This window comes from Mobula hypostoma, chromosome 12, assembly GCF_963921235.1.
Source record: "Mobula hypostoma chromosome 12, sMobHyp1.1, whole genome shotgun sequence".
NCBI classification, from domain to species: domain Eukaryota; kingdom Metazoa; phylum Chordata; class Chondrichthyes; order Myliobatiformes; family Myliobatidae; genus Mobula; species Mobula hypostoma.
The window spans coordinates 101,710,172-101,735,412 of NC_086108.1; the positions used below are offsets into that span (position 1 = coordinate 101,710,172).

A 25,241-nucleotide genomic window follows, 5' to 3' on the forward strand; every position below is an offset into this window, starting at 1 on the left:
CAAGATCCCTCTGATCCTTCACACTGCCAAGAGTTTTACCATTAATGCTATATTCTGCCATCATATTTGACCTACCAAAATGAACGCCTCACACTTATCTGGGTTGAACTCCATCTGCCACTTCTCAGCCCTGTTTTGCATCATATTAATGTCCCGCTGTAACCTCTGACAGATGTCCACACTATCCACAACACCTCCAACCTATGTGAAAAGCAAATATACTAAGCCATCCCACCACTTCCTCATTCAGGTCATTTATAAAAATCACGAAGAATAGTGGTCCCAGAACAGATCCCTGAGGCACACCACTGGTCACCAACATCCATGCAGAATATGACCCGTCTACAACCACTCTTTCCCTTCTGTGGGAAAGCCAATTCTGGATCCACAAAGCAAGGTCCCCTTGATCCCATGCCTCCTTACTTTCTCATTAAGCCTTGAATGGGGTACCTTATCAAATGCCTTGCTGAAATCCATACACATTACATCTACTGCTCTACCTTCATCAATGTGTTTAGTCATATCCTCAAAAAATTCAGTCAGGCTCGTAAGGAACATAAGTATGTGAAGAGCAAGAGAATGAGCTATGTGAGAATATTGGAAGTGTGTACATGGAGCCAGAGGAGGTAGTGGAGGTACTTAATGAATGCTTTGCTTCAGTATTCCCCTTTGATTAGGACCTAGGCAATTGTGGGGATGACACAGCAGACTTACAGCAGAATTTCAAAAACATTCACCCATCAGCATCGAGGAGAACAGCTGAATAAACATAGAGCTTTCATGAAGAGCGACCGTCATGCTGGGTCCAAACTCTGCTAACCTGGCTATGCCATCATCCCCGTGGCCGCTGTAGCGAGTGAACACTGACCTCCTATGCATTCATCTTGATGCTTCAGTCTTTCTTGACATTTCAAAATGGAGTCGATCACGGTCCTGCGCCTGATCTCTAGTCTTCTCCACGAAGCAGCTCGCACTCTCAGTGCTCTCCAGGGAGTATAGAGCGCTAAATCATTTGAACAAATTCCAAACTGCACAAGCTTCAACAATTTCCGAAACACAATCAAGACAAAAAGAACAAGCAGAAGATGTAGAGAAAGTTAAATACTCAAAAATATTGGCTCTCTGCAAAATGTCACTCAAGGAATTGTTGTTAACTTGCTCCATCTTGTCCGGATATCTGAAGTTTCTAAGGAAACTAAGGAGACTATGGAGACGCCAAAAAATAACCTCCATTACAAACTCTTAAAAGGTGGTATCATAAAATAAAGTAATGCAACCATTCCAGAAAATATTGATTTTATTTGTACAGAGCTACATCGAGATTATGCAATTTTACAGATTCTACCCCAGGGAAAACACCACAACATCCTCCAAAAACAGTTGCACCAATCTAAAGCATGCAATCTTCTGGTCAACCCCAATAGGCTAAGCAACTAACTTGGACTGAATTTCCAAGGAAGGTCTTCCAATTATCTGGCAATGACTACAGATGTCTCAGAAAATCTTCACTCTGCAACAATAATAACTCAGAATAAAGTAAATGTTCAGATTAATGAACTCAGCAGTTGCATTGTCTATATTCTGATGCTGCCTCTGGCAACCTCTTCTTGCATTTCTTCTTCACAACGTAATCAGTAATTCCAATAATCAAACATACAATTACTGCCACTAATACTGCAATCCAAATACTGTGCAGAACCTGTACTTTATTGTCCTCTGGTTCGTTAGGCAAAGACACAAAGAAAGGAACACTAGAAACATTGGACATCAGTTCATCAGGCAAAGGTACAAAGAAAGAAACGCTGGCAACATTGGACATCTCAGAAGACTGATCTTTTTCATCATAAGCGTGTAAAGCGAAATAGAGCGTGGTTGTGTTTTTAAGTCCTGTACTTCCAAAGGTAATTGTAAATGTTTCTTTCAAGCCAAACGGTTGCGGTTTCAAACTTGTCAAATTAACCTGTTCAGCTCCTGAGAAACTGTCCCGTAGCTGCAGCAGTTTCTCACTCATTCTCATCTCATAGTAGGAGGCTGATAAAGAAAGGAAATACTGTAAGTGATTGCATTGACATATTGAACGACATTGGATCAATTGTGAGAATGTGGTGAGTGCACATGCAACAGGTCAATCATGTGATGAATTGCTTGGACCTCCTGTGTTCAGAAGGCTCTGTCTATTCATGCGGGCTTTTGAGTGCATATGTTTCCATCTCAGTGGGCCCAGTTCATCACTCCTTAAGACCATAAGACATAGGAGCAGAATTAGGCCATTCAGCCCATCGAGTTCACTCTGCCATTCTATCATGGCTGATCCCAGGTCCCATTCAACCCCATACATCTGCCCTCTCACCATACTCCTTGATACCGTGACCAATTAGGACCTGATGATCTGATGAAAGTTCTCGGACTGTAGTGTTGACTGTTTACTCTTTTCTATAGATGCTGCCTGACTGCTGAGTTCTTCCAGCATTTTGTATAGGATATTTGGATATTTTACATTCAACTGAAGTTGTCATTACAAACCTTAACAAAGTAATGCATTTTAACATTGAATTCTTATCTGTTCAATTATTTTTATTCCAGTTCAGTAGATTCAGATTAGATTAGCTTTATTTGTCATATGTATAATGAAATACCAAAACAGACAGTGAAATGTATCATTTGTGTCAAATCAAATCGGCAAGGATTGTGCTGGGTAGTCTGTAAATGTCGTCACATTTCCGGCACCAACATCGCATGCCCACAACTCCCTAACCCTAACCATATGTCTTCAGACTGTGAGAGGAAACAGCAGCAGCCAAAAGAATCCCAGATGGTCACAGGGAATACATACACAATCCTTACAGGCAGGACTGGGAACTGAACCTTGATCAGTGATCACTTGCACTGTAAAGTGATGGGCTACCTGCTGCACCACAACACAAGGAGGATTCCCTGCCTGTAACAATTCCAGCAGAAAGAGAGGCCAACGGTACCTACCTTAACTCCCTGGGCCACTGTGTGTGTGTTAGTGTGCACTGGTGGTCAGAGACAAAGAGTCAGTTTGTGATATTCAGTACCAGACATTGACTGGAACTGTAGTGTCCCACTGGGACCAAAGGCTTCATGAAATGTGAGAGCTGTGAAGGTGTAGGAAAGGGAAGGACTTGTATCGTATTCCCTGTGGTCATTGACTGACTGTGGTTTTCAATACTCACAATGTGGTCATAAAATATGCTTGGGTATATTTTGAGATCATGATTTATAGCAAAATATTAACTTCAGAAACCAATCTTCTGAATATGCATTGTAGATTTAATATAAAAATATACACCAGACAGACCAGGAAACAGGCAGTTAACTAGTTGTCAACATATGTACGAATCTAATCAACATCACTTTGCAAGGATATGACAGTAATTAACAATTATTTTGACATGATGGTGGGAAGATCTAGGCATGAAGTTGTTGCATGTAGTTCAAAGAAAGCATTGTAAATTTGGATTTGTTTGTATTGCCCTGAATTTTTCTGTGATCTTTAGCACATAAAATGTTGTGTAGAGTTGGACCAGGAAGACGTTTCCCCTCCAAAATAGTCTCCATTTGATGCCTGCTGTATCTCACTTTGTGGAATAAAGAGACAGCTTCATTTCTACCAGTACTTCTCTACGGTGACTTCATTCCCACAGCAACAAAATTCACTTCAGTAGTAAAGGTACTGAATCAGGTACTACGCACGCAAAACACTGGAGGAAAAAGGTAAATGGTCAACATTTTGGTCTGAGACCCTTTGTCAGGACTGAGAAGGAAGGGGTAGATGTCAGAATAAAAAGGTGCGGGGACGGGGAAAGAGGATAGTTGGAAGGTGATAGGTAAAGTGAGGTGGGTGGGAAAGGGCAGGAGCTGGAGAAGAAAGAATATGACTGGAAAGAACAGTGGACTGGAGTGAAAAAGAAGAAGGTGAGGATTCAGTGGATGTAATATGGAACTGAGAAGTGCAAGGTCAGATTAAGGAATAGAGGAAAGGGTGAGTGGGGGGTTGAACTTTGTTTGCCAGAAGGAGAAATCAATTTCAAGCCATCAGGTTGGAAGCTACCCAGGCAGAATATAAGGTGTTGCTCCACCACTCTGTGGGTGTCCTCACAGGGGGACACCATTGATCGATATGTTGGAATGGAGATGGGAATGGATATTAAAAAGTTTGGTCACCGGGAAGTCCCACTTGTGACAGATAGTGCAGAGGTGCTCAATGAAGTGATTCCCCCATTACGATGATTCTCACCAACGTAGAGGAGGTCATTTCAGAAACAACAGACACAATGGATGACCCTGACAGATTCACAGATGAAGTGTTGCCTGACCTGGAAGGACTCTTTGAATGGAGGTGATTAGGCAGGTTTACACTAAGGCAACTTGCAAGGATAAGTGCCTGGAGGAAGATTAGTGGGGAGGGATGAATTGACTAGGAAATTGAGAGGGAACAATATCTCCAGAAAGTGAAGCAAGGGAGCATGGCAGAAACTAAAGTTATGTTTAGTGATTAAATCCCTTCGGAAATGGCAGAAGTTACAAAGGATAATGTGCTGGATGTGGTGACTGATGGGGTGATAAGGTAAGGACAAGAGGGACTCTATCACTATTATGGCAGTGGGAAGATGAGTTGAGCGTGGACGTATGGGAAATGGAGGAGATGTGGGTTAGGGCAGCATCAATATTAGAGGGAGGGAAACCTTGTTCTTAAAAGAAGGAGGACATCTCTGATGTACTGGAATAAAAAGACGTGTCCTGGGAACAGATGCGGCTGAGGCGAAGAAGTTGAGAAAAGGGAATAGAATTTTAAGAGGAAATATGGTGGGAAGGAGTATATCGAGATAACCTTGGAAATCAGTAGGTTTATAAAATATGTCAGTTGACAGCTTGACTCCAGAGATGGGAACACGGCTTTGAATATAGAGTGTCGTACAGAGTCGATAAAGGGGCAGACATCACTGAGGCACATATGAATTCCCATGGCTACATGTCGAGTTTGGAGAATGTAGGAGGACCCTACTTCTCAGTCTTGAAGAAGGATCTTGGCCTTAAATGTCAACTGTTTATTCTTTTCCATAGATGCTGCCTAACATGCTAAGTGCCTCCAGCGTTTTGTGTGTGCTGCTTTGGATTTCTAGCACCTGCAGACTGTCTCGTGCTTGAGCCAAGAGCAATTGGTAAAACCCGCCAGAAAGACCACTACAGAGACACAACTAAAATTGCCACATTGAAGCTGTGTGTATGAACAGCAGGTGTTGAGAAGCATTTAGAACCTGTATTTCCCCATCTGGAATGTATCTCATTGTGAATATGTGAAACCCTTTAAACTAATATGTTATTGAAGATTACTTAAATATAACCATTGATCTAATGTTTGATCACAGGGAATGTAATTCATAATTATGATTTGGTAATATTAAACTTCTTTTCAAACAGTTTACGTATATAGCATTGAATATGTGGAGAGAAATGAGATATATTGCAGTGTCAGATGTTATATGAAGATAACCATAAATCTTTCAAACTCAAATAAAGATATTCGATTATAGAATAAGGAATTCTGTTTCCTTTAGAGCTCGTACTGTAGCGTATTGATTAGTGTAATGTTATTACGACTCCATTGACTGGGTTCAATTCTGCTGCAATCTGTAAGGGATTTGTACCTTTTCCCTGTTACTGCATGGGTTTCCTGTGGGTGCTTTGATTTCATCCTATACACCAAAGACATATGATAGATTAGTAGTTAATTGGTCACATATGAGTAATTGAGCAGCACAAGATTATTGGGGCAGAAAGGCCTGTTACCATGCTGTATCTCTACATAATTTTTAAAAATAGGAATTAATTAAAGTTACAAACTTCAATTGTTCTTGTTCTTTCTTCCTGGGGGATGTGTTTTAATTGTGTCAACTGGTCAGCAGATTTCCCAACTATCGAATCACTTCATTGCTGGGAAGAAAAATTCCATGTAAGTTATTAAAACTCAGGAACATTTACCTGTTCCTTGATCCAGGTCTGCTCCTGGTGCTGTCCACTGAAGCTCAATTTTGTCCTGATCTATGGTTGCATGAAGGTCTGTGACTTTGCATGGTGGAAAGTTGACAGTTGGTGTACCTGGTGGAATTGAAAGCACTCCTCCTGATTTCACCCTGCTGAAGATTCCTATTTGAGCTGCAGAATCTTCATTACTAACTGGAGGCCTTGGTGGATTTGTGTGGATAACACCTATGTGGAAAGAAAGGAACTCAAATTGAAATTGGAATTGGTTTGTTCTCATCACATGTGCCGAGGTACAGTGAAAACCTTGTTCATACAGATCAATTCATTACACAGCGCATTGAGGTAGAACAAGGTAAAATAAAGTCAATGCAGAATATAATGTAACAGCTACAGAGAAAATGCAGTGCAGGTAAACAATAAAGTGCAAAATTCTTCCAGAATCTTCTAAACGTCAGCCAACCCAAGTCTTAGGTCATCTTTGGCCTGCATAAGCTGCGACTTGAGCTTCCTTACTGGTTTATGGATGGTATAAATCTGGTATTTTTTTCAGAATCTTAGTAATCCTTCCAGAAACTGTGAAAGCATATGAATGACAAGTGGTAGCGACAGGTCCCTCTTTGTTGTTAGTTTTCCTGGTTTTTCTGTTCATTGAGGGTCCAATTCATTTCCTTCACCTTGCAGCTATTCTTAAGGAACATTAACTTTGAGGAGATGCGAAAGGATTTAGAAGGAGTGGATTGGGACAATTTGTTTTATGGGAAGAATGTAATAGAGAAATAGAGGTCATTTAAAGGTGAAATTTTGAGAGTACAGAATCTTTATGTTCCTGTTGGGTTGAAAGGAACGGTTAAAAGTTTGAGAAAGCCATGGTTTTCAAGGGATATTGGAAACTTGGTTCGGAAAAAGAGAGATATCTACAATAAATATAGGCAGCATGGAGTAAATAAGGTGCTCGGGGAAAATAAAGAATGCAAAAAGAATCTTAAGAAAGAAATTAGAAAAGCTAAAAGAAGATACGAGGTTGCTTTGGCAAGTAAGGTGAAAATAAATCCCAAGGGTTTCTAACATTATTGTAATAGCAAAAGGATAGTGAGGGATAAAATTGGTCCCTTAGAGAGTCAGAGTGGACAGCTATGTGTGGAGCCAAAAGAGATGAGGGCAATTCTGAACAATTTATTTTCTTCGGTATTCACTAAGGAGAAGGATATTGAATTGTGTAAGACAAGGGAAACAAGTAGGGAAGTTATGGAAACTATGATGATTAAAGAAGAGGAAGTACTGGGGCTTTTAAGGAATATAAAAGTGGATAAGTCTCTGGGTCCTGACAGGATGTTCCCTAGGACCTTGAGGGAAGTTAGTGTGGAAATAGCAGGGGCTCTGACAGAAATATTTCAAATGTCATTAGAAACGGGGATGGTGTTGGAGGATTGGCGTATTGCTCATGTTGTTTCATTGTTTAAAAGGGTTCTAAGAGTAAACGTAGCAATTATCGGCCTGTGAGTTTGACGTCAGTGGTGGGTAAATTGATGGAAAGTATTCTTAGAGATGGTATATATAGTTATCTGGATAGACAGCATCTGATTAGGAACAGTCAACATGGAGTTGTGCAGGGAAGGTCATGTTTGACAAATCTTATTGAATTTTTTTAAGAGGCTACTAGGAATGTTGACAAGGGTAAAGCGGTGGATGTCGTCTATATGGACTTCAGTAAGGCCTTTGACAAGGTCCCACATGGAAGGTTGGTTTGGAAGGTTCAATTGTTAGGTATTAATATTGAAGTAGTAAAATGGATTCAGCAGTGGCTGGATGGGAGACGCCAGAGAGTAGTGGTGGATAACTGTGTGTCAGATTGGAGGCCGGTGACTAGTAATGTGCCTCAGGGATCTGTACTGGGTCCAATGTTATTTGTCATATACATTAATGATCTGGATGATAGGGTGGTAAATTGAATTAGTAAGTATGCAGATGATACTAAGATAGGTGTTGTGGATAATGAAGTTGGTTTTCAAAGCTTGCAGAGAGATTTAGACCACTTAGAAGAGTGGGCTGAAAGAGGACAGATGGAGTTTAATGCTGATAAATGTGAGGTGCTACATTTGGTCGGACTAATCAAAATAGGACATACATGGTAAATGGTAGGGCACTGAAGAATGCAGTAGAAGAGAGGGATCTAGGAATAATGGTGCATAGTTCCCTGAAGGTGGAATCTCATGTGGATAGGGTGGGGAAGAAAGCTTTTGGTATGCTGGCCTTTATAAATCAGAACATTGAGTATAGGAGTTGGGATGTAATGTTGAAATTGAGTAAGGCATTGGTGAGGCCAAATTTGGAGTATTGTGTCCAGTTTTGGTCACCGAATTATAGGAAAGATGTCAACAAAATAAAGAGAGTACAGAGAAGATTTACTAGAATGTTACCTGGGGTTCATCACCTAAGTTACAGAGAAAGGTTGAACAAGTTGGGTCTTTATTCTTTGGAACATAGAAGGCTGATGGGGGTCTTGACAGAGGTATTTAAAATTATGAGGGGGATAGATAGAGTTGACGTGGATAGGCTTTTTCCATTGAGAGTGGAGGAGATTCGAACAAGAGGACATGAGTTGAGAGTTAAAGGGCAAAAGTTCAGGGGTAACTTGAGGGGGAACTTCTTTACTCAGAGAGTGGTAGCTGTGTGGAACGAGCTTCCAGCAGAAGTGGTTGAGGCAGGTTTGATGTTGTCATTTCAAGTTAAATTGGGCAGCTATATGGACAGGAAAGGAATGAAGGGTTATGGGCTGAGTGCAGGTCGGTGGGACTGGGTGAGAGTAAGAGTTCGGCACGGACTAGAAGCGACAAGATGACCTGTTTCTGTGCTGTTATTGTTATATGGTTATTATGCATAATTGTCTTATTTTCTCAGGAAAACTCTCCAAGTCCTAAATAGTTTTTTCATGGTTAATCAAAGTTCTTCCGAACAACAATAAGGAACCCACCACCTGTCTTCTCTGTATTTCCACAGTTTCTGGAAGGATCACCAGGTTCCTGAAGAAATACCAGATTAATACCATCCACAAACCCGTAAGGAAGCTCAAGTCACAGCTTATGCGGGTCAAAGATGACCCGTGATTCAGGTCGGCTGGAGTTTACATGATTTCTTATGAATACTGAGCACCATACATGGGCCAGGTGGGACACACAGTGGAAGCCCACATCAAGGAGTACAGAGGATGTATCCTTTTGGGTTACCCGGAAAAACTGGTGGTAGCAGAATACTGCATTCACAATAGCTTTGGATTGAATTCAATGGCACAAAACTACTGTGCTGCTTTGGGACCACCTGGTAAAGGAACCATTGAAATAAAACTAGAGGAAAAGAATTTTTGACAAAGATGAAGGTCTCGCTCTAAGTAAGAACTGGAATTTGATTGTAAACAAGGTGGGAGAGCAGAAACCTGATTGGATGATGTCAAACTAATCAGGAGGGATGAACTATGGGGGTATAATTACCACCGGACTAGACATACCTAAGCACCATACCTGAAGAAGATGGCAGAGTTTGTTATTCAAGCGCTGGTTATAATCGATGCGTATACCCAGCTAGAAGCCTGAGAAGTGTTTATTTATCAGGACCAGATGAGTTTGAAGGGATCATGCCAGTCAGTGCCCGAGTAAGCGGATGGAGAACATGATACATGTCATCGAGTGAGTCCAATACGGGACCACTGGCATTTCCAATTAGACCAATAGCATATTTTCAGAGTTTTACTGTTGGATCCAATGTCTGGGTAACATAGCCTTCACAATGTATAACTTTGGAGTGAATGAGGATGAAGAGATGACTTTGACAAAGGTTTACAAGTTGATAAGAATTATAGATTGAGTGGATAGCCAGAGACTTTTTCACAGGACGCAAGCAGCTAATACAAAGGGGCATAATTTTAAGGTGATTGGCCTAAAGTTCAGGGGGGATGTCAGAGTTAAGTTTTTGACACAGAGAGTGTTAGATGCTTGGAACCCCCTGCCAGGGGTGGTATTAGAAGCAGAATCATTAGGAATATTACAAAACTCTTAGATAGGCACATGCATGATACAAAACTGGAGGGTTGTATAAGAGGGAGGGGTACATTCATCTTAGGGTAGGTTAAAAGGTCGGCACAGCATCGTAGCCCAAAGGACCTGTACTGTGCTGTAATGTTCTATATTTGATGTTTAGACACACCAGACAGTAATTCACATCAGCCCACATATTGTAGACAGGCAGCAAGTAATCTGAAAACTATCCCATTAAACAGGGCAGGTGAAAGTGTGGGGTTTTGCTCTTCCTGATGATAAGTGACTGGACAAGCACAGGTAAAAATGCTGGAGGAATGGGCACCAGTTCACACAAGCAAGCATACAATTCAATGGCTCACCCTGACATTACATCACAAAGAAGGAAAGGTTTAGATGAATGTAAATCAATGAAGACAAAAGGCATTAGCCCAGTCAGACAATTGGGATAGCATGGACAAGTTGGGCCTAAGGGCCTGTTTCCATCCTGTATTGCTCATGATTCTCTCACTATAACCACTGCAATGACAAAAGAAACCTGTGTTGTCTTATTATGAAATGCCAAATATTTTTTTACCATTTTCTGTGTATCCTGGTATGTACATGGCACTCCCATCTGTTCTGTTTGCCGTCGTGGTAGACCCTTCCTTTCCCTCTACCCGCACCTTGACGTTGTATCTTCCATGTTCATTAATGTTCAGGAAATACTTAGAGTAAACCCCATCATTGCTGACAATATCAGCACCTAAAAGTAAGTAAAGGTGAGTGATTTTCAGCTGAGGAGAGACTGCAGCACTAATAATACAATTTGGTTAGAAACTGCCTATAGAAGCTTCCTACTCTCATCTCATTGGTAGTCCATTACGACATCCTCAGTAAATGATCAGGTCAAGAACAAATTTCAAATTTTGTATGTTTTTATTGCTGTGTGGACTTCCAAATGTATGATATACTGAGCAGGATTTATGGCAACGTACAAAAATGGAAATCTTTTTCATTAAATTGCTCTGTTCCATCACATCTACAGAAACTGTGACATCTGAGTGAGTTGCAAAATGATCCCAGACAGACATTATGGGCATACAGAACAAAGACACCCGGCTACCCTGAATATTCATCATCGGTCAAGTTCAATACCTGATTTATTATACAAGGTGATAAATGAATCTGAATCTGAATCTGAATCACTTCTTAATCTCCTTGGCTGGATAGATGAGAAAGTTTCCAAACAGCAGTAGGCCGGTAAGTTTGATCCAGTCGATGACAATCCATAGATGTCTGAAACTAGCAAGTAATTTCTTTATTCTGCTTTTCCCATATATATCCATCCTTAAACATCCAAATTTATTTGCTTTTTTATTTATATGCTGTATAATTCTTTATTTTTATTTTTTTTATTCTTCATAATTGTTGAATGTTGTGTTTTGTTGCATATCACACCCTGACCAACACACCACAGCAAATTCCTAATGCATGTAAATGTATATGGCAAATAAAGTTAGTCGTTAAGCCTATATTGATTCTTCTCAACGTTGTCTCAGTTCAATCTGAACAGTAATGTAACACACACACACACACACACACATATATCTAGGGGATGCAGATAAAGCCCCATTTACTTTGTTGATTTTTTATTGAAGTTATATGAAGCAATATTTTGCTTCCTGTTGGGAATTACTCTCTCCTGTTCCTTTTTTTTCTGGAATTTGCAGCAAGAATCCCCTGAGGGTGGTAAGTCACTTTATGTGTTAAATAAATATAATACATCTATCTTCCATAATCTCTATGAGCAGCCTAGTTGAAGACTTATGCAACTGATTAAATATTTTTCCTGTTTTAGTTGTCACATTTTTGGAAGTCACACCTGGGCAGAATTGGTCTTGACTTGGCTGCCTGCTCAGACTTCCAGCCCTCCCAGACTTCCTTCATCTGTAGTTGGAAGACCAAACACGATGACTGTTTGCACCCACTAGCTGTCCCACAAGATAGCGCAAGCTCTGTATAACAGGTTGGCTTCAGGGATCGTACCTGAGGTCCTTACCTCACAATGTTCTGATAGCCTTTGACTGGCATGTAACTACAATATTCTGATAAAGTAAAATGATTGGACCTTACCTGCTTTTACATTTTTTCCACAGAATTGGGGACCCCATTCAGACAGATGAATCTCTCATTCACACACTGGTCCTCCCTGGAATTGGGTTGTGTTCCAGTCAAGATGGTGCCAAGCTTTGGCCTTCATCGAGATTGTGTCTCAGACTTAGTTGTTTTTGAGGTCTGAGGGAACGATTTTGGGGATTTGAAGTCAGATTAACATTTAGGGACAGGGATGTGGGGGAGGTAGAGGTCAGGTCAGAGTTCAGGTCAGAGCACTCTGTGAGTCAAAGGCCAGCAACCTTTGTGGAAGTTTGTTGAAGCTGACACTGAGTGCTTGGTGCAGTAAGCCATTGCTTCATTGAGGTCCTAGCACAAAGCCTGGCTCAGGGCTCATTACTATGTGAAGCGATGAGATGGATTGTCCATCTGACCTTCAGGCTGTCTGAGATCTTCTCATTTGATCACAGGGACATCTTGAGGTCAAATAAACAGTCAGCCAGTACAACACAGCCCATTGAAGTCTCGTTTACAATTTGATCAAGGCACCTGTAGGTTAAATAGATCTCCTGGTAGCAGCCAATGGTAAATATCCTTTACCGACCCAATTTAGTCTATGTCAATAGGTCTCCCTCAAACTTTCACTTATGTTCACTACATCATTATTCAATTCACAAAATCTCCAATTCTATTTCTCAAAGAGAATTTTATATGACTTACCTAAACCATTATCTAAAAGTTCCACTTCTTTAAGACGCGTGGGTGTTTCAATAGTGATAATCACTCTCGCAGATAAAACTGGTAAAAATCCTTGGGAGACTTTCACATAAATAACCACTGGAGCAGAGGGATCCTTTCTGGTGATTTTTGTGTTGACTGTGACAGGGGAAACGTTCTCATCCGCTGCGCGGGATGTTACTGTAACTGTTAATTGTTGCTTATTTCCAGGATTCCTGATACTGTAAGTCCATTTTCCTTCCTGGAAGATGATTATGGTTAGTTCCATGATAATCAAAGGCAGGAATAACTTCTCAGTGATATTTAAATTCATTAATACTGTACATATAGAATAATGATTATCTCTGTTTTGGGAACCATTGAGAAGGTTGTGTTGAGTCATTATCTTCAGCACTGTAAAGATACTATAGGATCATAAGCCATAGGAGCAGAATTAGGCTATTTGGCCCATCAAGTCTGTTTCCCTATTCTATCATGACTGATTTATTATCCCTCCCAACCCTTTTTTCTTGTCCTCTCCCTGTAACTTTTGATGCCTTTGGTAATCAAGAACCTATCAACGTCTGTTTTAAATATACGCAATAACTGGGCCTTCACATCCATCTGTGGCAATGAAATTCCTACACATCTTTGTACTAAAGGGACGTTCTAATTTCACGGTTTTGAAGGAATTTGGTGCAAATAAATGTAGCTTGGTAACCTAAATATATTAACCAACATTCTGTTGAATCCAGGCCCATTTCATACCACTGGAAAATTACTCGTCAGTTTGCTATTGAAGAATGGTGCCAGAGAGAGGGGGAAATTCATTGTATAAAAGAGAAAATGCTGGAAATCTCAGCCAGTCAGGCAGCATCTGTGGGGGGAGAAACACAGGTTATGTTCCAAGTCAACAACTATTCATTTAAATAATTTCATGGAGTACATGGAATTAAACTTTATTTTTCGATTTTGAGAAAAATAAGGCAGCATCAATGTATCTCTAAATAAATTAAATAAATAAAGATAAAATTAACCACAGGTATTCACGTCTGAGATGAAGAAGCAAGGAGTTGGTGAGATTTAAGGATGTCACTATAAAGGATAGTATGACTGAGGATCAGTTAGGTATTGTCTGAGCATGGATATTAAACACTACGGAATCAAAGGCTGGTATTGATCCAAATAACACATCATGCTAGAAGAGCAAAAAAGGATGAAAGGGTCACAAATGTGTACAGTACAGAAACAGGCTCTTCGACTCATTAAATCTATGTCAACCATCAACTAACTATTTTCACAAATCCTAAACACTATTTTATCTTCCTTACATTCCCATCAACCTCTCAAAGTCCGCCCTACGTCCCCAACATGACAGGTGGAAATGGGTAAAGCTGTACAACAGGGCTGTACAGTCGATACAATGGATTACAGAAACATTGGTGAACTCCATCCAGCCATACCATCGGCAGTGAGAAGGGGCTCATCTTCAAGTGAGCACAAGATGCAGTGCAGGGAAAGTCATCAAGATCCTGCATACCCGACAATCCTTCTGTCACCAACGTACCTGTAATGTGAGAACCATGTACTAGGCAGGAAAATCCACCATCACAGCAAATGGGATGAAAGGGTACAAACTGTCAATTCTTGGACTGAGTGAGACAAGATGGATGTCATCTGCAGTGACTCGACTGACAGACGAGATAAGTATCTTCTACTCAGGCCATCAGAATAATGGCGCACCACATACAAGGGATGTAGCCTTCATGATGACACCAGAAGCATGCAGATCACATGATCACATGGGAAGCCATCAGTTCCAGAATCATCACTACTATCTTTACAATCAAGCACAAGAGGATAACAACTCAATTTATCCAATGTTATGCACCAACAAGCGACACTAATGAAGAAGACAAAGACGAGTTCTACAACACACTCAATGGAGTCATCAACAAAGGGAAGTAAAAAGACCTGACCATTATCCTGGGAGAGTTTAATGCCAAGATCAGTAGGGATAATGCAGGATATAAACAAGTGATGGGGAAACACAGTCTTGGAGATATAAATGAAAGCAGGGAACGATTTGCTGAAACTTGTGCTAACTTCAAGCTAGGTATTGGAGGAAGCTTATTCCCACACAAGCAAATGCACAAGGCAACAGAGAACCAAATCGACTATCTCAAAGAAGTTTCGAAGAGTGAAACGTGGTGCAGATGCAGGATCAGACCACCATCTTCTGGTCACCAAAGTACAGATGAAGCTAAACAGAAGCTATGCACTGCCCAACCAGTGACTGAAGTACAATCTGAGCTACTTGAAAGACAAAGAAACAGCTTAGAGATTTGTCCTCACACCTTCCAACAGGTTCCAGTCACTTAAAGAACTTGAGATCAAAGATGAATGAAGAGCTGTTGAAGAGGCAATAAATGAAACTTGCAAGGAAGTGCTGGGAAAAAGGACATTTGAGCATAAGGAGCAATTACACCAGGAACAATGGAAACAATCAACAAGAGGAGAACATAAAAAGAAAAATGCAATGGAAGCAGAAGTAGGAATGAGAGAGCAGGGGCACAAAGGAAGTATGACACAGAGCACAGGGAAGTAAGTAGAAACATCAAAACAAATGCGAGGGAGTACATCAATACCCTAGCGTTCGAAGCAGAAGATCCCTCAGCAAATGGGAATATGGAAGAACTATACATACTACAGAGAAATTAGCTGGCAAATTCAACCAAATCAACATCCAAGTGAAGGATAAAGATGGACATGTCCTAAGTAAAGAAGACAAACAGCTCCAACGTAAGGCACAGCACTTCGATAAGCTTCTGAACAGACCACCTCCTCCAGAACCCTCTTTAGTTCCAGAAGCACCATCAGACTTGGATGTCAACTGTGCCAAGCCATCAGAGAAGGAAATCATACAGGCAATCAAGAGGCTAAATTCAGGAAAAGCAGCTGGCCCAGGCAGCGTACCACCCGAGACTTTGAAGGTAGACCCTATTTTTCGGCAGATATCCTATACACTTTGTTCTGCAACATTTGGAACAAAGAAGGGATGCTTTCAGAGTGGAATGAAAGTCACATAATGAAGCTTCCAAAGAAAGGTGAGTAATGAGACTGTAAATCTACAGAGGTATATCCTTAATCTCTGTGATTGGAAAGGAGCTAAACAGAAGTATTCTCTAACGCCTTCAACAAGCATTGACACAACATTAAGGGACCAGCAAGCAGGCTTTAGGAAAGATCACTCCTGCACAGACCAGATAGTTACCTTAAGAATAATCATTGTACAGTCTATTGAATGGAATACTTCTCTCTACGTAAACTTTATCAACTACAAGAAAGCCTTTGATAGCTTAGACAGAAACACCCTGTTGAAACTTACGAAATATGGAATACTGCAAAAATTTATCAATGTCATCAGGAACTCCTAGAACAATGCCAGCTGCACTGAGATGCAGCTCCTTAGAGAGCGTGTTAGGGATCTTGAGCTGCGGCTTGCTGACCTACAGCTTATTAGGGAAAGTGAACAGGAGGTCGATAGGAGCAACAGGGAGTTAGTCACTCCAAGGCTACAGAAGTTTTTATAAGTGGGTGATGATCAGGAAGTGAAGGGAAGAGCTCAGATAGTAGAACGCACCTGTTGCCATCCCTCTCAGTAATCGTTATCTCACTTTGGATGCTGTTGAGGGGGTATGCCCTGACACAGGACGATCACGGCGATTGGGTGTCTGGCACTGAGCCTGGTTCCATGGTGCACAAGGGAGAGAAGAAGATGAGGAATGCAGTAGTCATAGGGGATTCCATAGTGAGAGGAACAAACAGGAGGTTTTTTTCAGCCTGATAGAGATACCCACATGGTGTGTTGCCTCCCAGGTGTCAGGGTATGGGACATCTCGAATCAGAAACAGAGTATTCTGAAGGGAGAGGTTGAACAGCCAGAAGTCTTGGTACACGTTGGTACCAATGACATAGGTAGAAAAAGGGAGGAGGTTCTGAAGACAGAATTCAGGGAGATGGGTAGGAAGCAGAAAAGCAGGACCTCCAGGGTAGTAATCTCGGGATTGCTGCCCATGCCAAGTGCTAACGAGCACAAGAATGGCATGATCAGACATATTAATGCGTGGCTGTGAGATTGCTTCAGGTTAGCTTCAGGTTGCTGGATCATTGGGGCCAACATGTACAAAAATGATGGGTTACACCTGAACCCAAAGGGGTCCAATATCCTAACAGGCAGGTTTAATAGAGATGTTGGGGAGGGTTTAAAATAATTTGGCAGGGAAATCGGAGTGATAGGGCAGAGGAAGGGGAAACAGAAATAAATCAAAGATAGCGTGCAATAGAGATGATAGAAAGGACAGGCAGCCGATGAGGCATAATCACAGCCAGTGAGATGAGCTACAGGGCAATAGAAGCGTGGTGCAGTTAAAGCAGAAAGCAACAAATACTGGACTGAAAGTGTTATACTTGAATGCATGCAGCATAAGAAAGAAAATGGATGATCTTGACATTCAGCTACAGATTGGCAAGTATAATGTTGTGGCCAACTCTGAAACTTAGCTAAAGGATGGCTGCCATTGGGTTCTGAACATCCAAGGATATACAGTGCATCAGAAAGATAGGTTAGTAGGCAGAGGGGGTGGTGTGGCCCTGTGTATAAGAAATAATATTAATTCATTAGAAAGGGATGACATAGGATCGGAAGGTGTAGAGTCTCTAGGGGTTGAGTTGAGAAATGGCAAGGGTAAAAGTACCCTAATAGCAATTATATACAGGCCTCCAAACAACAGCCAGGATGTGGATTACAAATTACAACAGGAAATAGAAAAGGCGTGTCAGATGAGCAGTGTCATGATAATTGTTGGGGATTTTAACATGAAAGTGGATTGGGAAAACAAAGTCAGTACTGGACCTCAAGAGAGAGGATTTGTCGAATGTCTAAGGGATGGCTTTTTAGAACAGTTTGTTGTTGAGACCGCTGGGGGATCAGCTGTGCTGGATTGGGTGTTGTGCAATGATCCAGAGGTGATAAAGGAGCTTAAAGTTAAGGAACACCTAGGGAACAGTGATCACAATATGAACGAGTTCACATTGAAATTTGAGAGGGAAAGAGCTAAATTCCAATGTGTTGGTATTTCAATGGAATAAAGGAAATTACAATGGCACGATAGGGGAATTGGCCAAAGTTGACTGGAAAGTGACACTAGCAGGAAGCAATATCTGGAGTTTCTGTGAAAAATGAAGGAAGTGCAAGACAGATATATTACAAACAAGAAGAAATTTTCGAATGGAGGAAGGACACTACAGTGGCTGACAAGTGAGGTGAAAGCAAAAGGGAGGGCATACAAGGAAGCCAAAGCTCATGGGAAGATAAAGGTTTGGGAAGCTTTTAAAAACTTGCAGAAGGAAACTAAGAAGGTCATTAGGAAGGAAAAGATGAATTATGAAAGGAAGCTGGTGACTATTATCTAAAAAGCTTTTTTTAAGTATATAAAGGGTAAAAGAGAGTTGAGGGTAGATATAGGACCAATAGAAAATGGTGCTGGAGATATAGAAACGAGAAATGTAGAGATGGCAGAGGAACTGAATGCGTAGGTTGTAAATCTAGTCAGCTCCATCTTGGGCACTAGCCTACAAAGTACCCAGGACATCTTTAGGAAGCGGTGTCTCATAAAGGCAGTGTCCATTATTAAGGACCTCCAGCACCCAGGGCATGCACTTTTCTCACTGTTAGCATCAGGTAGGAGATACAGAAGCCTGAAGGCACACACTCAGCAATTCAGGAACAGCTTCCTCCCCTCTGCCATCCAATTCCTAAATAGACTTTGAAGCTTTGGACACTACCTCACTTTTTAATATATAGTATTTCTGTTTTTGCACATTTTAAATAATCTATTCAATATACGTAATTGATTCACCTGTTTATTTATTATGTTTTATTTTATTTATTTTTTTCTCTCTCTGCTAGATTATGTATTGCATTGAACTGTTGCTGCTGCTAAGTCAACAAATTTCACGTCCCACTGATAATAAACCTGATTCTGATTCCGATTTTGCATCAGTCTTCACAGAAGACATTTGCAGTATACCGGACATTCAAGAGTGTCAGGGAAGTGAAGTACGTGCGGAGAAGGTGCTCAGGATGCTTAACGGTCTGAGGGTGGATAAATCTCCTGGACCTGATGGAATGCACCCTTGGGTTCTAAAGGAAGTAGCTGGAGAGATTGCAGGGGTATTAACAATGATCTTTCAAGAATCTGGCATTGTATTGGATGATTGGAAAATTGCAAATGTTACACCACAATTTAAGAAGGGCGGGAGGTAGCAGAAAGGAAACTATAGACCTGTGAGCCTGACATCAATGGTTGGGAAGTTGTTGAAATCAATTGTTAGGGATGTCATGACTATTGTTCTTTGAAAGACTTGACGATTACACCTTTAGTCAGTCATCCTTCCCTTATTCATGAATAAAGGTATTTTCTAGTCATTTCGAAGACCTGTCCAATTCATTAGTGACAAACTTTAATTGACATTCCTTGGTAAATTAATTTCCCTAACATTTTGGCGACGAGGGTGGGATTCCTATAGATACGGGATCCAAGCACACCACGACCGAAAAATTTGTTTAAGTCTATTAAGTCTAATAGGCGATAGTAAATTCTCTGACAATGTGAGTTAAGCTTGGGAAGCATTCATGAGGACCATTTGCCCGGGAGCCACTACTAAGTCTCCAAGGGAGTCATGACCAGTAGGACAAGACCGGTACAGACGAGGATCCCGCCCGCCTGGTGACCAACCCTGAGCTCCCGGAGAGGGGCTTTCTTTTAAAATATTTTTATTGATTTCTTACATAAAAGAATACAGAGTACAGTAAGATATATTTTATATATATCGATTACAACATATTGGAATCACAAATATAGTTTCACAACCCCATTTCCGTTTGCATTAAACTTAAACATAATATTGAAAAAATCTAAATCCACTACCAAAAAAACCCAGCTGTTTGGTTAAAGAAAAAGAAAAAATCCTGATCATATAATAAAACACATTGTTAGCCAACATCTGTGCTTAATAGCAAATCAAAAATTTTGAAAATAATTCAAAAAAGGTCCCCAGAATGTCAAAAAAATCTTGTCTAGGTTCAGAAATTGAGCAATGAATCTTCTTTGAATTTAAGCAAGACATAACATCACGTAACCAATGAGTATGAGTAGGCGGAGTGGCTTCCTTCCACTTAAGCAACAATGCCCTCCTGGCTATAAGAGACATAAAGGCCAAAATATGCAAATCATGTGACTCCAAAATAATATAATTTCCTCCAACAATACCAAATGAAGCAGTCAAAGGATTAGGTTTAAATTTTACTTTAAAAAGCACCGAAAAAGTTTGGAACACTTCCTTCCAATATTTTTCAAGACAGGGACAAGTCCAAAACATATGAATTAGTGAAGCTTCTCCATTGTTACATCTATCACAATAGGGAGATATATCTGAATACAAACGAGAGAGCTTATCATGTGGGCCCTATGAACCACTTTAAATTGTAGAAGGGAATGATGAGCACATAACAATGAGGTATTAACCAATTTAAAAATTTTATTCCAAGTATCCTCCGAAAATGGAATCTGTAAATTTTGTTTCCAGAGATTTTTAATTTTGTCTAAAGGAAAATTTCTCATTCCCAACAACATACCATAAATATTAGATATAAATCCATTATGGAATGGTTTCAAATTAAAAATTGCATCAAATAAATTCTTATCTGGACTCTTAGGAAATGTATGTACTTGAGAATGCAAAAAGTCTCTAATTTGTAAATAACAAAAGAAGTGGGTTTTGGGTAGGTTATACTTAGCTGACAATTGTTCAGATGAAGAGAGACTCTCGCCAACAAACAAATCCTGAAAACATTTAATACCCAATCTATTCCACTCTTTAAAAACTACATCAGTCATAGAATGTTTTAAAAAATAGTTGGAAAAAATGGGATTTGAAAGTGAAAAACTCAATCAACCAACATATTTTCTAAATTGTACCCAAATCCTCAAGGAGTGTTTAACTACAAAATTATCAGTTAAATTACTTAAAGATAAAGGAATTGAGGATCCAAGAAGAGAAATCATAGAAAATTTATTAACAGAATTAGCTTCTAAAGAAACCCAGCCCAGACAGTCTGCTCAATTAATATAATATAACCAAAACGTAAGATTCCGTATATTGACTGCCCAGTAACAAAACCTAAAATTTGGTAAAGCTAAACCTCCATTATTTTTAGCTTTTTGAAGGTGAACTTTAGTTAATAGAGAAATTTTATTTTTCCATGTATATGAAGATATAATAGAATCCAGAGAATCATAAAAGGATTTAGGAATAAAAACAGGTATGGCCTGAAATAAATATAAAACTGTAGGCAAAATATTCATTTTTATAGAAATAATTCAGCCAATCAATGATAAAGAGAGGGGTGACCAATTTGATATTGCCTTCTTAACATAATTCAGAAGAGTAAAAAAAATTCTTAATAAAGGAATTTATAATTCCTAGTAATTGTTATGCCCAAATAAGTAAATTGATTTCTTACAATTTTAAAAGGACGGTTAATGTTAACTAATACCAAATTATTCAAAGGAAAAAGTTCACTCTTATGAAAGTTAAGTTTATATCCTGAAAACTGGCTAAAGCGGGAAAGTAAAGAAAGTACGGTAGGTAAAGAAGATTCCACATTAGAAATGTAGAGCAAAATGTCATCAGCATAAAGTGACACTTTGTGGGTAATACCCCTCCTTGAAATACCAGTAATATCATTAGATTCCCGGAAAGCAATAGCTAAAGGTTCTAAGACCAAATCAAAAGGCAAAGGACTGAAAGGACAACTTTGTCTGATTCCATGTTGAAGTTTAAATAGTTTAGAATTCTGAGAGTTTGCAAGAACCTTAGCGGAGGGAGACAGATAAAGTAATTTAATCCATTGAATAAAATCGGGCCCAAAGTTAAATTTTTCTGAAGTTTTAAATAAATAATTCCATTCAACCTGACCAAAGGCTTCCTCAGCATCTAAGGATATCACACATTCAGATATCTCTTTAGAAGGAGAATAAATAACATTCAATAAATGATGAACATTAAAGTGGGAGTATCGACTTTTGATAAATCCAGTCTGATCATCAGAAATTAAAGATGGCAAAATATTTCCAATCCTACAAGCCAAAAGTTTAGATAAAATTTTAGTATCAACATTAAGTAAGGAAACTGGTCTATAAGAAGAACATTCAGGTGGATCCTTATTCTGTTTAAGAATAAGCAAAATGGAGGCTTCATAAAAAGATTGTGACAATGTACCCAATGTAAAAGAGTCTGACAGGCCTGCGTATAAGTGAGGTACAAGCAAAGAGGGGAAAGCCTTATAAAACTCTCCAGGAAATCCATCAGGACCCGGAGTCTTCCCCGAGTGCAAAGAGTGAACACCTCGGCAATTTCCTCATAAAAAATGGGTTAATGCAGCAATTTTCGATTATCATCAGAAAGTGTAGGATTGTTTAATCGATCTAAGAAATTATTCATTGTAGTATTATCTTTAGGAGGATCTGAACTATAAAGTTTAGAATAGAATGCTCTAAAAATACCATTTATTTCTAAATGATCAGATGTTTTATCACCATTAGCTTTACAATTTTCTTTAATTTGGCGTTTAGCTATAAAGTTCTTTAATTGGTTAGCCAATAGTTTAGCGTTTTATCTCCATAAACATAAAACTGACTTTTATCTTTTAAAAGTTGAGTTTCAATTGGATAAGTTAAAAGCAGATCGTATTTAGTTTTAATTTCAACGCGTCTTTTATATAAAGCAGGATCTGGAGCCAAAGCATATATTTGGTCTAATTGTTTCAACTGATTGGGTAATTCAGTCCTTTCCTTATTAGCTGCTTTTCTTAACACTTGCGGTAAAAGAAATAATTTGTCCTCTAATATAAGCCTTAGAAGCATCCCATAAGATAAGACTAGAAGTCTCTCCTAGCCTATATTTAAAAAAAAGAGTAATTTGTCTCTCAAAAAATTTTTTTAAATCTTTATCAGATAACAGAGTTGGATTCAGACACCAGGAGCATGATCTGAAACAGCAAATTCTTTATATTCACAGGATCGAACTAATGGAATCAATTGGCTTTCAACAAAAAATAAATAATCCTGGAATACATATGATGAACATGAGGAAAAAAATGAGTACTCTCTATCTGTTGGATACAAAAAATGCCAAGCATCAACAGTATCACATTTCATTAGAAAAGATTGGATAAAGGAGGCAGATCTACTACATGTCAATCATTTAGAAGAAGAACGATCTAAAACAGTTAAAGTCTCTTCATAAAAACAAAGAATATAAACTTAAATCTGGTAAAAGTGAAAAAAAAGTTCAAAAAAGCCTGGATCATCTATACTTGGGGCATACAAATTAGCAAAAACCATTAATTTATTATCTAATTTCCCTGAGACTAAAACAAAATGCCCATTGGTATCAGATACTACATTATGTTGAACAAAAGAAACTGAATTGTGCATAAGAATCGAAACTCGTCTTGACTTAGCCTGAAAGGAGGAATGGAAAGACAAACCCTTCCAACGGCCAAAAAGACGTAAATTATCAAACTTATGAACATGTGTTTCTCGTAAAAAAATAATTGAGACATTCAATTTCTTAATATAATTAAATATCTTATTACGTTTCACAGGATGGTTTAATCCTTTCACATTAAGACTAAGTAAATTAAAAATATGGTCCATTTTAAATATTGCTTAAAGGAGATGTTTGAATGAAAACCGCAGGAATATATATTAAATCCAAACAATGAGCTTTAAGAAAAAGTAACCAAGCAACAAATGAAGCTAAGAGAACCAAACAGCTGACAGAAAAAAAGAAAACCACCCCTCATCCCCCGCCCAAAGAGAGAAAATTGACCAAAGGGTAGTCAACAGCTAAGTCAACCATCCCTCCCAAAACAATCTACTGGCTGAGCTTCAAAAAGAATTTTTCAAGGTAAAACTGCATTCCAACAAGACACAACAGAAAAAACAGAGCAAACTTAAACACATTTAAAAAAGTCTTTAAAAATTATAGTATAAAATATTAGAAAGAAATATGAAAGTTCAAAACATATTAACTTAGAAAGTATTAACTCAAAGAAAACTTACTAATATTAAATCCTTAATTTTCTAAAGAAGTAAATAAAAGTACAAAAAAAATTCGATAGGAAGGTATACCAACAGTAAAAAAAAACAATTGTTCATACAAGCAAGTAATGAACAGTTAGACTGCTAATTCTATAAAAGGATCCATCAAACAGACGCAACATAAATTTGTGTAAAGAGTTATTGAACAGTTAAACTTTTGAGATTGATTTGGCACTCAAGAAATCTTGCACCTCTTCGGTAGAGCAAAACCATCTCTGAGAACCATTTTTCAAAATGATTCTAAGATGAGCAGGGTATCTTAGAGAGGGTTTAAAACCTTTGTTATACAGCTCAGACGTGACTTTTTTAAACTTCAAGCGTTCATTCAACACCTTGGGTGAAAAATCTTCCACAATTCTGAACTTCTGGTCTTCATAATCAATCATACCTTTCCGACGAGATTCACGAATTAAAAGTTCCTTTGTTTGAAAGTCATGAAGACAAATTATCACTGAGCGGAGTCGTCCTCCCGGAGGAGGTCTTGGTACAGGCGATCTGTGAGCTCGTTCTATTTCAGGTGAAGGCTTTAAAATATTCAGAAATAAATTAGCCAAAAGGTTTGCAAAATATTCCAAAGGCTGATTGCCTTCCAATGACTCTTCAAAATGCAGAATACATAGATTATTTCTTTTGTTTCTATTTTCTAAGTCAATAATGTTCTGTCTTAATATTTCATTAACCTTTAACTGTTTATCACAGATCTGTTCCAGGTCGTCAATCTTTGCATCAAACGTCATCAAAATATCTTCGTTCTCTTTTATCCGTTTATTGTGTTCACTTAAAGTTTTTTTGAATAGAATCCAATTTTCTAGTCATCCATTTAAATTCAGCACTGAGTTGCTGTTAATCCTCTGAAAGTTCATTTTCCTGTTGCCGAAGTGTCATCAAAATAGATTCCAAAGTTACTGGAGAGTCCTCTTCTTTTTCAGTAGCTTTAGCACGACTCATTATAAAACAGTATTACATTTAAAAGTAAGTTTTCAAAACAAGTTGGAAGCAGTAAATTAAAAAGAGTAGGAGCACCTATAAAAGCGCTGCTACTCCATCAACAGCCAGTAGGATCTCCGGAGAGGGGCTAGATGGTAGATGGAAGATGGGGTCTGAGACCCACAGGGAATCCACTGAATGGGCAAATTAAAGGAAAACAGGGACTTCGAAGACT

At 39.1% G+C, this 25,241-nt stretch overlaps 1 protein-coding gene across 1 annotated transcript in view; it reads right to left on the reverse strand.

Annotated features, from left to right (window-relative positions):
- Nucleotides 1-1,286: 1,286 nt before the first annotated feature.
- Nucleotides 1,287-25,241, reverse strand: part of LOC134355037 (calcium-activated chloride channel regulator 1-like) — a 91,867-nt gene continuing 67,912 nt past the window's right edge. The window contains exons 11-14 of the mRNA XM_063064712.1: nt 12,852-13,110; nt 10,615-10,782; nt 6,007-6,234; nt 1,287-2,031 (exon numbers count right to left, since the gene is read on the reverse strand). Of these exons, the coding sequence (XP_062920782.1) occupies nt 1,559-2,031; nt 6,007-6,234; nt 10,615-10,782; nt 12,852-13,110 (1,128 nt within the window). The 3' untranslated portion in view covers nt 1,287-1,558. The remainder of the gene's footprint in view (nt 2,032-6,006; nt 6,235-10,614; nt 10,783-12,851; nt 13,111-25,241) is intronic.